Below are 13,203 nucleotides of genomic sequence, written 5' to 3' on the forward strand. Positions count from 1 at the left end.
AATATAACATACAAATCTTCCATTTAGCTCGGTAGAATACAAACCTTAACAAAACCCTTAATTTATTGAGGATTTAAGTTCAAATTCTCTTGGTAACAAAGATTTTATTTCCTGGGGGCTGTCAGAAAAAAGTAGACTTTATTTTTATTTTTATTTTACCTCAGCCCAGTTTCTCATTTTTAGCAACAAAACGAAAGACACACCTTTGAAACAGAAGTCTGGACGCATTTTGACTTCAGGTCAGTTCATAATCGGCAAGTGTGGACGTTTTTGGGAAATAACCGTTTAAAGCGCGTGCATAATAAGGCCACGGTATTCCCCCTAACAAACTCACAAGTAGTTTCACTTTTATTAGTGCTCTTTCATATCAAGAGCGCACAGGAATGGCATCAACCACCGAGGACCATGTGGCAGACAGAATGTTTAACTGCTTTATTTATTTGTTTGTTTGTTTATTTATTAATGTGTTTTTTAAATATTTCTGTAAAATACTGATTGCAGTTCTGAAGACATTTGAAATGAAGGATGTAATGCAGAAAAGAGTGCAGTTAAAAGAAAAAAAAAAGGAAAAATGTTTTCAAAATAGCATGGTATTGTACATTTTTGACAGAAGAATTGTGTGAGTTTCATGTTAACAATGTATGGAGTGAACAATCATCTGGACACTGGTGATGTAAGAAGAGACTCTCTGCTATGGCTCTGGTGTCCATTGCTTACCCGGTACTCAGTGTAGGGTCTGTTGATATCAAGATACAGCTACATCTGATTACTGGGTCAGTGATGACATCATATACATCAGTTTTGAATGTTTTGTGTCTTTGTGAATGATATTTTCTCCATTCTGGCCCAATAAAATATTTACATGTTTTTTTGGTACTTTTGAACTTGCGCATTCTTTTATTTTGTAGTTTCTGTTTCCTGTCTCTGTTTCCTGTCTGTTTCAGCCTAGGCTTTGGAACAAAGCCATGGAACAATAAAAGTAGAAAGATGAAGTATATTATAGGGACAAAAATAAAGAGGCCTGAATGCTTATGCTAAAGTGTGATAAGTTAAATAGGCTTCTGTGACATATTCAGAGAAATGTGACAAAACACAATATTTAGAAATAAAAGTCAAAAAGAAATCTTTTCAATTTACATTTCTGATATGGCCCTCCTTTTTATATCTTACACTTTCCTCCATTATATCAGAGGAATATAATCACTGCCATTATTGCCATTATTACTAAAAAGAATAAACTTCAATAGATATGAACTGCCGGACAAAGTTTATAAATATTTGACCATAGTGGATGACGTCAACAATAATTAGTGCTAGAGGACTTTTATTTTGGAATAGCATAGCATTTAAAAAGGGTTGTGGGGGATGTCACGTGATTTTAAATGCCCCACTGATTATCATCCGAGTAGAAACCCCAAATAAAAATGGCAGACACAAAGAAAGGTAGGATTTCACTGTCTAGCTAGCTTCTATATTTTACATTTTATATAACAACCTGCCATTGTAAGGATAGTCCGAATTTTACCTATTTAAGAGCATACAAATGGCTCATACGTGGGGATATACGTAACAGCTGTCTCACATTTTGGATTAATTTATTTCTCAATGTTGTCCTTCACAGTATATAATGAGTTTTCTTTAGCAAGAAAGTAACTAGCTGGCTTTGAGCTAGCTAATGAAGGGCAGTTCTTACTGTAATGGTCATGGGAGTGAGCTCACTGAACACTAGCGCATAAAGTACTTTTAACGAAACTACACGATATGGTTACAAGAAATATAAAACATCCTGAAAACAACTAACGTCAATTACCTTGGTCATCCATTAAATCAATTTGAAGAAGCTGACGGTTGCAAAATATTAAGCTAGCTGGCTGGGTTTCGTGAAGCTGTAAAGCGAAACCGAACATGATTCTGACGATTTGTTTTTTTTGTCTGCTGATATTAAGTTAAGAGTAAACGTAATTGTTACATTTACATTTTATACATTACTTCGAGCCATAGATAACTCGGTAGTGATTTTGCTGACACCTAATTAGCTAGCATGACTAGCATAACAAGCTAACCAGCTTCGAGTTCTTTTAGCTGAGGACAGTGCTTAAACTTAGAATAAAACGAATTTTTATTATTTTACTCTTTTGAAGTCATTTTGTGACTAAGCATAATGGCATTTGGCAGTCATTTTCATATACATGTGCAGACAGTGCAGTACATGGAGACACATTTGCATGTGAAGAGGCGTAGACACTCGAGTACTGGCGAGGTTCGTCATGCAGGGATGATCGTCTGTGAAATTTGGTAACTGAAAAACATCTACACCCAGTTAGAATGACAAAAGTAACTCCGTTTGTTCTGGACCAATAACCCAAATTAGCTGTGGTGTCTCTCACTGTTTTAAGCTCTTAGGGCGGTTTAAATAATTAATCTGTCGGGTGGAAACTAACACCGACACCCGTCTCTTGGCTGCGGTTCTAGTACTATTTTCGGTAGGTGGGTTAGTTGTGGTCAGTGAGCAAAGGCTCTTGTGGGCCAAGGTCATTCCCAAGGGATGAATGGCACTGTCCCATTTAAGTTATGAATGTGTTTACAGTGTGAGGATGGTTAAAGACAATTTACAGACCTCCAGAAGAATCCTAATCATGTATTTTAGAGTTAAAGGCAGTGTTTTAATTTTTAACATTACTGGAAAGAAGCCCTTGACTATGTAACCTTGAATCTCAGCACTTCTCTGTATTGAAAGAATCATTACCGAACTTTGTCAGTGTCAGGAAATGTAGGGAAAATATTCATTCTCGAAATATGTCGAATACATTGCATATAGTTAAAGTAAGTTAATAAGTAATTTAAATAGAGGAAATTTCCTGCTGAATTTGGGCAGTGAATTAGCCATATGTTATCTGCATATGTTTTTTGACGACCGCTTCTGTTTTAACAGACGGTGAAGCCTTTGTAATGGACTTGGCAGAGCATGTCAAGAAACAGAGATGGTGGAACAAAATGTTTGGCAATAATTCTGGGCCAGCTGCTGAGAAGTACTCGGTAGCCACTCAACTTGCTATCGGAGGAGTGACTGGCTGGTGAGTGGTAACAATACGAAACCCTGACACAACAAGAAGCTCCCGCAGCCACAACACTGTAGTCTGAATGTGCTGTGTGTTCACCCTCTAGGTGCGCAGGGTATTTGTTTCAGAGAGTTGGGAAGCTGGCAGCGTCAGCAGTGGGCGGCGGCTTCTTTCTGCTGCAGGTGATGTAGGGTCTTCACTCCGCCCCCTCGCCCAGGTTGACCCCGTCGGCCTCTGACGCACACACTCGCTTTGCCCTCCTAGATCGCCAATCACACGGGATACATCAAAGTGGACTGGAAGAGGGTGGAGCGAGACGTGAACAAGGCCAAGAAGCAGCTGAAGCTGAACGCAGAGAAGCCGTCGAAAGAAGTGAGGACGAAAGTGGACGAGGTAAAGTGACGTGGCCGTGTTTGTTTTCCAGCGTGTAGCGCAATCTCGTCTGGTGCTTGAACACTGCGTAGCCTGTATTCCCGGGCCCTGAGGTTCAGAGGAGTGTACAACACTGAGTAAACAACAGCTGATCCTGCTCAACAGGATGCGGTTACAGCTAGATAAAGCTGTGCTAAACTTTCTACTTGCTGTTCTTCCTACATCCTCTATTATACTGTACCATGCTGTATTTTGTAGCACTTGTAGTGTGGTCATCATGTCCATACATTACTAGCTCATCAACAGTAAGCACCCAAGTCCATAATGAATCACTACACAGTTTTGCTTTTCTTTTGTAAAGGTGCAGTCATTTGTGAAGAAGAACATCGTGCTGACAGGCGGGTTTGCTGGAGGGTTCCTACTTGGCCTGGCGTCATAAATACAGCCTCCTCCATTTTATGTGTACTACCAGTTTAGAATAAAACAGATGCCAACTTACTGCATGCAACAGAACTTGGCATTTAAATGATCGGCACTGCAACTTTTGTTCCACTGAATACTCTTGTGTTATTGACTGTAATTGTTTAATCTTGTTTTCATTAGCAAACACAGCCAAATGTTAAACTGTTCCATAAGCTGTCTTTTTATGTATATTGATTTTAGATTTTAATTAACTTTCCCTTTTGATTTCTTTTTACAATTTGTTCAAACCATTTTGCAATATATTTTGTGGTATGAATGACTAGACATACAGACATTCGGTATTGAAATTCCTATATACACATGGCTCCCTGAAAAGTGGCATAAATATTTTACGGCACGTGTTAAAGAATCTTTCCTCACACTAAAGGTCAAAATATGGATCTCATTAGTTTTAAAAAGCTACAAAGTAGGTTTCAGTGAAGACCTGTATTTTCTTATTTATTAAGTAAATATTTTATGTAAATGGGCAAACATTTTTGTCAACTGATTTCCTTATTTTTTCCCCCAGCCATTTCATGTAGACTGATTTCTTTTCAGGGTAGAATAATGCTAAACATCAAATTAAGCCAAGAAAACATTTAAAGTTCATCACATACAACCCAATTTCCTCAGTATCCTAGAGCAACGGCGCAGAACCAAGGTCCAACCCAGTAGAATTCAGTGTTGTCATGCATATGCTAAATCACACGAGTTGAATTTGATGTATTGGAACAGGTTTAAACTCCATCCATGTTGGACCGTGGTCCTGTAGTTGTACGACCTTGTCCTAGAGGATATCAAACGCATTCCATTATTATGGGGGGCGGGCTGCTCATAATCATGATGATTTTGTTTGCGGTCTCATGGTCATGACCTTTCCATTCATGCTTCATGCATCATGATGGTGAAGGTCAAGTGAAATGGGATGATATCATTTTGGAGTTTGCTTTAAAGGCATGTAACCATCAAACAGGTTTTTTTTCTCATCAGTAAAACAGGATATGGAGTAAGGTCAATTAATTCAGTGAAACGTTCAAAGAAACGATAGGTGTACATATTTTGTTTGATTTTATTTAAATCCAAATGTAAGTGGATTTTAAAAACAACAATTTTAAGTAGGCTCAGATCATAGAATTTGTGCAGCAATTCAACATCCATAAATGGAGATCCGGACATGTGCGTCGCTATTTTGAAGGAGGTCGTGTTTTATCCTCTGTCATATGTTCTTTTGAAAAGCCGGAGCAGCATACAGATTTCATTCCGACGTGGGCTTCGCAACATTTGCGCATCGCACGAATAACGTCCTCACACCGACTTTCAACATATCTGTTGGCTGTTAAAAAACAAGACAAAATGCTGTTACTGATGAGATGAGCGTGACTGGAGACTTCAGTTTGTTGTCAAACCAGTGTTACCTTGCAAGCATTTCTGTATCGCACAAGCTTGCTTCTGACAAGGATCCTTTTGTGACATTTGTTGAGGCAGAAAGATACAGCTAGACACCACTGGACATTTTGTGCAGTAAAAGCTGCGCAGCCGTCCTGAATGTAGCAGAACTATCAATAAACGGACGTTCCCGAGGACTCGTGCACCTCTTATTTCCTTCCGACCTGAAAGCGAGTGGCCATTTAATGGCGTTAAAGTCGAAGTAAAGCGTTCTCTTCGCAAACATATTAATAAAATAGACATAATACGAAACGGCTGTATTGTATTTATTTATTTATATTTTTATTAAAAAATATCGAATATTGAATATATTGAATATTGTACCGGAAGTGCATGATGACACACTTGGCTGATACGGAAACGCCGCACACGGATAAACATCCATTAATGTCAGAGGTAGTTGTGATTTGGTGAATTCACCTTTACCATCATGGCAGTAAGTGCAGTGCATTTAGAGTCGGATGCCTTTCTGGTGTGTATGAATCATGCCCTAAGCACAGAGAAAGAAGAGGTAATGGGACTGTGCATTGGCGAGGTAAGATCTTTTGTCGATTCAGGTTTGGTGATGTAGTTTAACAATCTTAACTTACCTTCAGTGAAACAGTAACCTGATCTGATGGCGTTACTTCTTTATTTGTGTGCTGATGGCCTTTTAAACCACCATCTCTCTAGGTTGACACAAATCGTATCGTCCACATTCACTCTGTCATTATTCTACGTCGATCAGACAAGAGGAAGGATCGCGTCGAGATTTCTCCAGAGCAACTCTCTGCAGCCTCCACTGAAGCCGAGATATCCTTTTATTACAGTTTTGTGACTGGGCAATAAAAACCTCACTGTCTTCCGTTTACCATTCCACAGTCTTAAAGTATACCCGGGCCAGTTATTTCACTTTTTAAATGAAATATTCTATAATTGAAATGCACCGTTGTATTTCTTAACACAAGCCACAGGTTAGCTGAGATGACCGGGCGTCCAGTGCGGGTGGTGGGCTGGTACCACTCCCATCCACACATCACTGTGTGGCCCTCACATGTCGGTTAGTTTGATGAGCTCTATTGTGGATTTAATTATAAAATACACAATAAGAACAACATTATAAATAGCTTTTTGTATACACTATGTGTAATGTAATATATCTAAATATCTTGGTCAGCTCTTTATGTGGTATAGTTAAAGATGGGCCTAGCTCAAATTTGACCAAATTGTTGGGTCATGTCATAATTCAAGATTCATCCAAACACCCACATTTGGAACGTGTCCGATTACTTAGTAACGCTTACACATCGCACAAACAGACAAATAAACAAACTTGAGTGACTATGTGTTGTTGTTGCTGTCTTGGTTCATGGTGTAGTACACATAGGTTTTTATTAGTTTGCTTAATTCACAAAATAATTATCACGTCAGCCATTAACTGTTAATGTTATTTCTTTATCCATGCATCTACATATCTTTATTATTAAGATAAGGTTTTATTTTGCTTGTTATTCTGTACAGATGTGCGGACCCAAGCGATGTACCAGATGATGGATCAGGGTTTTGTTGGACTCATCTTTTCTTGCTTTATAGAGGATAAGAACACAAAGGTAAGAAAAACATGCAAGTTGCATATAAACCAGTGTAAACACTTGAAAACAAAATGTACTAGATTGTACAGTGATGAAGTGTCAGTTATTTTGGTAAGGGCTTTATGTTCCTGAATGAAATGATCACTCCTGTAGCAGTTGTAAATACTTGAATAGATTTGAATGACTTTATTGTGTATGGCTTTCTCTTAGACAGGCAGAGTTCTCTATACCTGTTTTCAATCAGTTCAAGCCCAGAAAGGCTCAGAGTAAGTAAGGATCATATACCATGTATTATTGATTATATAAAAAATGGTTTCCATGTAATTCCTTAGTACTTGATTTATTACTAAAGCAAAACTTTGACTTCTGAACTTTTTGAATTCTAAATTAATTACTAAGTGCTTCATACTAAGTGCCTAAAAAATCCAGTAAATGTTGATGAATTTTAAGGCTTTATTGAACAGGGTAAATAACATAGTCTCAATTGACAACCAGGTATGAGAGGATTGAGATCCCAATCCATGTGGTCCCACACGAGGCCATCGGCAAAGTGTGCTTGGAGTCCGCCGTGGAACTCCCGAGAATCCTCTGTCAGGAGGAGCAGGACACCTACAGGAGGATTCACAGGTGCGGGACACTGCTAATGTCATTTGTAATCAGAAGGGGGCGCCGTGTTGATGTTGCAGGTTTAGTGACTCAAAACGCTACGAAGAGTTCATTTTTTTTCACAAGGTCTTTTCCTTAAGACCGACCATGAAGAAAATGGCACATTGAGTCTCTCTTCTTTTTTTCCTCTTGCAGTTTAACTCATTTGGATCCAATCACAAAGATTCACAATGGATCAGGTACATGCACCATTTATACATGTTACAAATAGACAGTGAAAGCTAAAAAATATCATGTAAATAAACATGTAATATAGCTGCGGGTAAGTCCGAAAGTGAGCCTGACTGTATTGTGTGTGTGTGTGTGTTTGTGTGTGTGGCACAGTGTTCACAAAAAACCTGTGCAGCCAGATGTCAGCTGTCAGCGGGCCCCTGCTGCAGTGGCTGGAGGACCGTTTGGAGCAGAACAAACAGAGCATCGTGGAGCTGGAGAAGGAGAAGGAGAGACTAACCCAAGAGCTGGCGTCCTTATGAAAACAACAACAACAACAACAACCAAACACATGGAGCGGGGAACGTCGGCCAACCCGCCACGTCGTGTTTCCTTTTAATCTGAAGTTACTGTTGCACTGAAACAGTGGCCTTTCTGTCATATCCGCCATTCAAAGATCAATAAGTGAAGGGGGGAGACAGAGAGACGTAAGAGGGGAGGAGAAAGGCGTGGGTGATGGGGGAACATCAGGAACTAGTGCACCCACTCCCTGTTTAACGCCTCACCCGCAGGGGATGGTAACGTGAGACCACTCTCTCCTCTGTGAGCACGTCACCTTTTGTGGTGTTACGCACTCACGGTTGGTTCTCCAAGCTCTGTTCGGGTTTTTTTTCTTCTTCTCGTGCCACAGTATGACTAATGGTAACGCCCACCTTCAGATAGGGGGCTTTCTCATTAACGTCCCAATTAGGAATCGCTACAAGTGTGATTGGTGGAGATGCTGCATCAGAACGCTCCTATTGGTGTAGGAGCGGAGGAGTCTGTAAAATTAGACAGCTATAGGTCCAAGGTACATCAGCAGTTCCTGACTGGGAAAGCCATTGAAAAGCATTTAATATGTTAAATGCACTTACTAGACAATGGTAAATGTGACAGAATTTGCCTCAGAAAGATGGTTTCTTTAAAAAATGTTTCACAATAGTTATTTTAGTTAATAGTTCATTTTTCACCTTCACCTCATGAATGGGTTATACAGAAGTGGTGCTGCTTTGTTGGAGTCGGGGTTGAGGTTTGAATGTATAAAAATGCCAGATAATGTGATCAAATAAAATGATGAATCTAAACAGTACTCTGGTGTCTCCTAAAGAATCTTTTCCCCATGTCATTATTTTCTTTCACTTTAATTAGGCATTTTCAAAACGAATCTCTTATGGTGAATGCGCAAATGAGTATTGTAGAGTATCTTCAGGAGCGTCAGTGTTGTGACGCTCCTCCTCGAAAGGTTGCTCTCTTTCGGCAGTCGGCTCTACTCTAAGGGATCTTTAGTCACTGCGCATTGCACAGCTAGGGTTCGAACCTAAATCCCAGTGGCTTTGAAGTTCCTCTACAGAGGAGCAGCCGTGGAGAACGCCTTCTATACATTGCTGCCGTTTACAAAGGAGTGTGTGGATTCAGACTTGAATTTCGAGACAACAGTCCTTTCTGGTTTCCTTGAACTGCTGTGGTGGAGTGAAACAGTGTTACAGTGAAACAGTGGCATTGTACACTAATAAGAGTGCTACATAATTTATAAGCAAATTGTCCAGCCTGAGTTTCTTCGTCATGCGAAAATGGGAGGACGTCTCACTCTTCCTCACAGCTTTTGACTTGAGGATTTATTTCATTAGTTATGGTAAACTCTGAATATTAAGCTTGCGTGATGCTTTTGGAAATAAACCCAGTAGAGCACAACTCTGCTGCTCAACGCAACCCAAAACTGCTGTCCCCATTTGTGAGAAAGGGCGGCAGTATGAAAAAGAAGAATCCAACGGGTTCGTAGTTGGGTTTGGTCATTCCACCTTTGTTAGCTGTGGTACGGATGGTAGAAGCACATGGATAATTAATCTATTTCTATATGTGGAGTCACAGTAAAGTATAGATGGAAGAAGGATCTAAGGTAATTAGGTAACATAAGAATAGGTCTAGATTTCTTTACCTCAATGGACTTCTGCAGGACAATGTCGCATGGCGTATAACAGCAAAATAAATGAAGTGTATTAAAACAGGTTAAATATTAATGCACCCCTTGGATGACCACATAATAATTCTTTTCTGCGACTTTCATTTCATTCCATGTTTTAATATGCATCCACAAATCACATTCATATTATAGTATGGTCACGAGTGTATATGATTCACCATGAGGAACTTCGCTATCCATATATTTTAATCCAGGCATGGATCTGTGCATTGCATTAGATTTGCAAAACACCTCTGTATTGATGTAATACATTTCCCAGGCAGTCGGAGGAAGGGGGACATTTTTCTTGGGAAAGGAGGCGTAGGTGACAGGTTGATCACGGCAAAGTGCTGCGCCCGGCCCTGGTGCTCGCGGCACTAGACAGCGTAATTCACGCTGTCTTTCCCATCGGCCCAGTCAAGGTTATTCCCTTTGACAAACCTTTGTTTCAGCGGCTGGGAGTTTGAAAGGATCCTCTGCGGGTATCGTACGTTTTAACCTCTCCCACATTACCAAAGGCAGCCTAATAGTGATCATCAAAAGCCTCGTGACAGTATATGTATGCACGTATTTGAAATCTAAATTTTGCAATGTTTTTTTCAGGAGAGAGCCTAAAATTATTTTATATATAGGCCTATATAATATGAAATCATACTTAGAAATAGCTGTGTAAATTATCCATAGCTTAATTGTTGTACATAAATATTTCAAATGTAGCAAAGCTTTTGTTGTTCAAAATAATCTTGTACCTTGGCTAATAAAATAATGAACATAATGAAATTACATAATGAAAGCAATACTGATGCGGAACAGAACAATTTAAGGACTATCATATTTCTTTCCACAGGGGGGCAGTAAAAGCTCACGTTAATGCACCACAAACTCATCCCTGGACTTTGCTTTGATGCGGGTATCCCCCCACCCTGTCTCCCAAAACAACGTGTGTGTGTGTGTGTGTGTGTGTGTATATATATATATTCAATGTTTCAGATAAGGGTCATAGGTGCACAACAGCCTCCCACACCAAGGCCATCAAGGACTTCAGGAGTTGTCCTTTGGAAGAGAACACTAAACAATCCATGTCCCAGGCACCAGAGGACGTCTTTAACAAAACCCCTCTAAAAGCGTGGAGACCACTTCTTGATGGACCAGCAAATGATGGGCAATAAAAGTTAGGCTGTTTTGTATCAGGGCAGGCCGTGACGCCTAAGAGCAACCGACCCCACTGCGCTGATTTACACACGCTCATCCTATGGATGTGAGCGAGCAGACAGGTTAATACTGCAAGAGCTTATAGAGCGGGAGAGAGGGAGAGGGAGAATGAGGGAGCGGGACAGTGAAGGAGAGAGAGAGGGAGAGAGCGGGAGAGAGAGAAATTTATTTTAGTGTGAGATGAGAGGCCTCTCTCTCCCGCGCATCAGCCTACTGTTTATTACGCCTGGCACGAGGCACCTTTTATAGAGTGCGAAGGGGACCGGAATGGAATGTGTAACCCTCTATAAATCTGTGTGTGTGTGTGTGTGTGTGTGTGTGTGTGTGTGTGTGTGTGTGTGTGTGTGTGAGTGGTGGGGGGGTGTGACTGAATGTGAGTGTTTTTTCTTCTGTTGCGTCTGGGAAGCTAGGGAGGCAAAGAGAGTGGGAGAAAGAAGTGAGTGAGGAGTGTGTGTTTCTGCGTACAGAGGTAAGTGTGTTTGCGTGTAATTGAAGGCTGTAGGGGTCAAGGGCTTGCTCCCAGGATGCATTGCTGGCAGGGGGCCTGACGCCTTGACCGACGTCCCAGAGGCTGACGGTGTTTAATTACCACCTCGGAAATACATGGAAGAACTTTTAGGCTCAGACAATACAAACGAACACACTGTCTGTCCTCTAAATACCCTTTGTAGATTGCAAGGGCAAACAGAGACAGAAAGAAAAGATTTGTTCTTTTGTCCTCAGTATCCTTTTCAGGCACGTTCTGTGATTTTTGACCCCAGAAAGTCAAGTTTACGCCCTATTCAAGACTAACAGCCTTGTCTTCTCTAATTCAGCCTTCTGCTTCCCGTGTCATTCCCCTCTACGCAAGTGACCAGACCTGAACAACAGGTCACTGCGACCATCATGGAGGTGACATAATGCATGACAAGATCCAAGGTTGAGCTTAAAGTTTCGATCTGCAAAGTCTATAGAGTGAAGCGAGCTGACGACATTGAGGCCATGCAGTGCTGCACATTTATAGTGTGTTCTTGACGCTGCACACATGCAGGTTAAAATTGGGTTTATGGCACCATGCATCAAGTTTACATTTTTTTTTTTACAAATGGTGTTTCTAAATTATTACCCCTAAAAACTACTGTAGTTTAAATGGGGCCTTTCAGCCCCCCTACAAGCCCCCCGGAGTCACTCCATCAAAGCAGGCTGCATCCTGCTGCCCCCCACCCATTGCCATGGTTTCGGGAGTATATACGCCTTTGATTCCTCTCCGAGATTTATTCGCTCCATTACGACGAGGAGTTCTCATTGCATCGTTTCCGCGTCGCAGCTAACTCCAGGCAATCGCAGTCGGCGGCGCTACGTTCACGCCCCGAATATTTTTTTACATCCCACGGATGCATTTAATAACGTCTACCGCCATCGCAAATCACATCATGCGTGGATGTGAGAAAGGAGAAGGAAAGAAAGATAGACGCAGCAGAGGTGGGCGTGGGCGGGCACACAAGAGCGGGGGCCGTGCAGGTGAGGCGGAAAGGGGCGGGAGGAATTTCAAAAATCCACTGCAATGCACTCTGGGAATTGGCGATGCCAGCGTGACTGGTGCATCTATCCGATGCTTCGGTGGTCTGCAGACCCTAAACACGGTTGCTTGCCCGTTCTGCATAAATGCGCTAATGCTGGCTTCACGCTTCCTGCTCAGTCGTCTGCTCGGGTAAACGAGACCAGGATGGCGAGAGAGGCCTTCAGATCTCTGGGTCTCCGTCACGCTGGTGACGGCGTCTTTGGTTTCCGACTGGAGAGAGGAGATGGAGAGGGCCTGGGGAACGGGGACAGGTGCAGGCTGCAGATAGAAGACAGTGTTGGAGGCCCTCCCTAAGGGTGGTGGAGCAGGATGGAGACAGGTGGGAGGACTGAGGGCGTGTGGTAGAGGTGGAGAGGCACGGTGCCACCACGAAGCTCTTGGCAGACGACCCCAGCCTGGCGCTTTTACCCTCGGCTCTGTTCACCTGGCTCAGTTTCCTGCTGCTCGGCATACGCTGGCCATAAAGGACTCAACACAGAATTCAGTTTGGACTAAATACGTCCACTGATGTAGGGCAATAGGTAATCCTAAAATAATACAAAAAATCCCCCTAACAACTCTCACCATGCCAACAAACAAACAAACAAATGACTACAAACAAGAATCCATCACATTCATGCTCGAGTGGCAAAGAGTGTTTTCGATGGCAGATGTGCTTTGTTGCAGTTCAACCCTGATCCTGAGTCAGATCTAGGAAACTATACA

General features: G+C 41.6%; 3 protein-coding genes across 4 annotated transcripts; 2 read left to right on the plus strand and 1 right to left on the minus strand.

The window, feature by feature from the left end:
- Positions 1-1,331: 1,331 nt before the first annotated feature.
- On the plus strand, positions 1,332-4,385 carry fundc2 (fun14 domain containing 2). Of its 2 annotated transcripts, none has more exons than XM_076994771.1 (5): positions 1,332-1,443; positions 2,933-3,074; positions 3,166-3,241; positions 3,324-3,452; positions 3,793-4,385. In XM_076994771.1, the coding sequence occupies exons 1-5, from the start codon at positions 1,425-1,427 to the stop codon at positions 3,868-3,870; spliced, it is 444 nt and encodes a 147-aa protein (XP_076850886.1). In that variant the 5' UTR covers positions 1,332-1,424; the 3' UTR covers positions 3,871-4,385. The 2 variants fall into 2 exon arrangements, with proteins under 2 accessions (XP_076850886.1, XP_076850887.1); XM_076994772.1 differs by lacking the exon at positions 1,332-1,443 and adding an exon at positions 2,200-2,295.
- A 559-nt stretch (positions 4,386-4,944) lies between these two features.
- On the minus strand, positions 4,945-5,489 carry cmc4 (C-x(9)-C motif containing 4 homolog (S. cerevisiae)). The gene is made up of 2 exons (XM_076994773.1): positions 5,309-5,489; positions 4,945-5,226 (listed from the first exon to the last, which is right to left on the minus strand). Exons 1-2 carry the CDS (start codon positions 5,364-5,366, stop codon positions 5,078-5,080), a joined length of 207 nt encoding a protein of 68 aa, XP_076850888.1. The 5' UTR covers positions 5,367-5,489; the 3' UTR covers positions 4,945-5,077.
- A 211-nt stretch (positions 5,490-5,700) lies between these two features.
- On the plus strand, positions 5,701-8,855 carry brcc3 (BRCA1/BRCA2-containing complex, subunit 3). The gene is made up of 8 exons (XM_076994778.1): positions 5,701-5,874; positions 6,012-6,131; positions 6,291-6,378; positions 6,840-6,928; positions 7,121-7,176; positions 7,406-7,537; positions 7,712-7,755; positions 7,901-8,855. Exons 1-8 carry the CDS (start codon positions 5,770-5,772, stop codon positions 8,047-8,049), a joined length of 783 nt encoding a protein of 260 aa, XP_076850893.1. The 5' UTR covers positions 5,701-5,769; the 3' UTR covers positions 8,050-8,855.
- The last annotated feature ends 4,348 nt before the right edge of the window (positions 8,856-13,203 follow it).

Source organism: Brachyhypopomus gauderio, unplaced genomic scaffold (genome assembly GCF_052324685.1).
Source record: "Brachyhypopomus gauderio isolate BG-103 unplaced genomic scaffold, BGAUD_0.2 sc160, whole genome shotgun sequence".
NCBI lineage: Eukaryota > Metazoa > Chordata > Actinopteri > Gymnotiformes > Hypopomidae > Brachyhypopomus > Brachyhypopomus gauderio.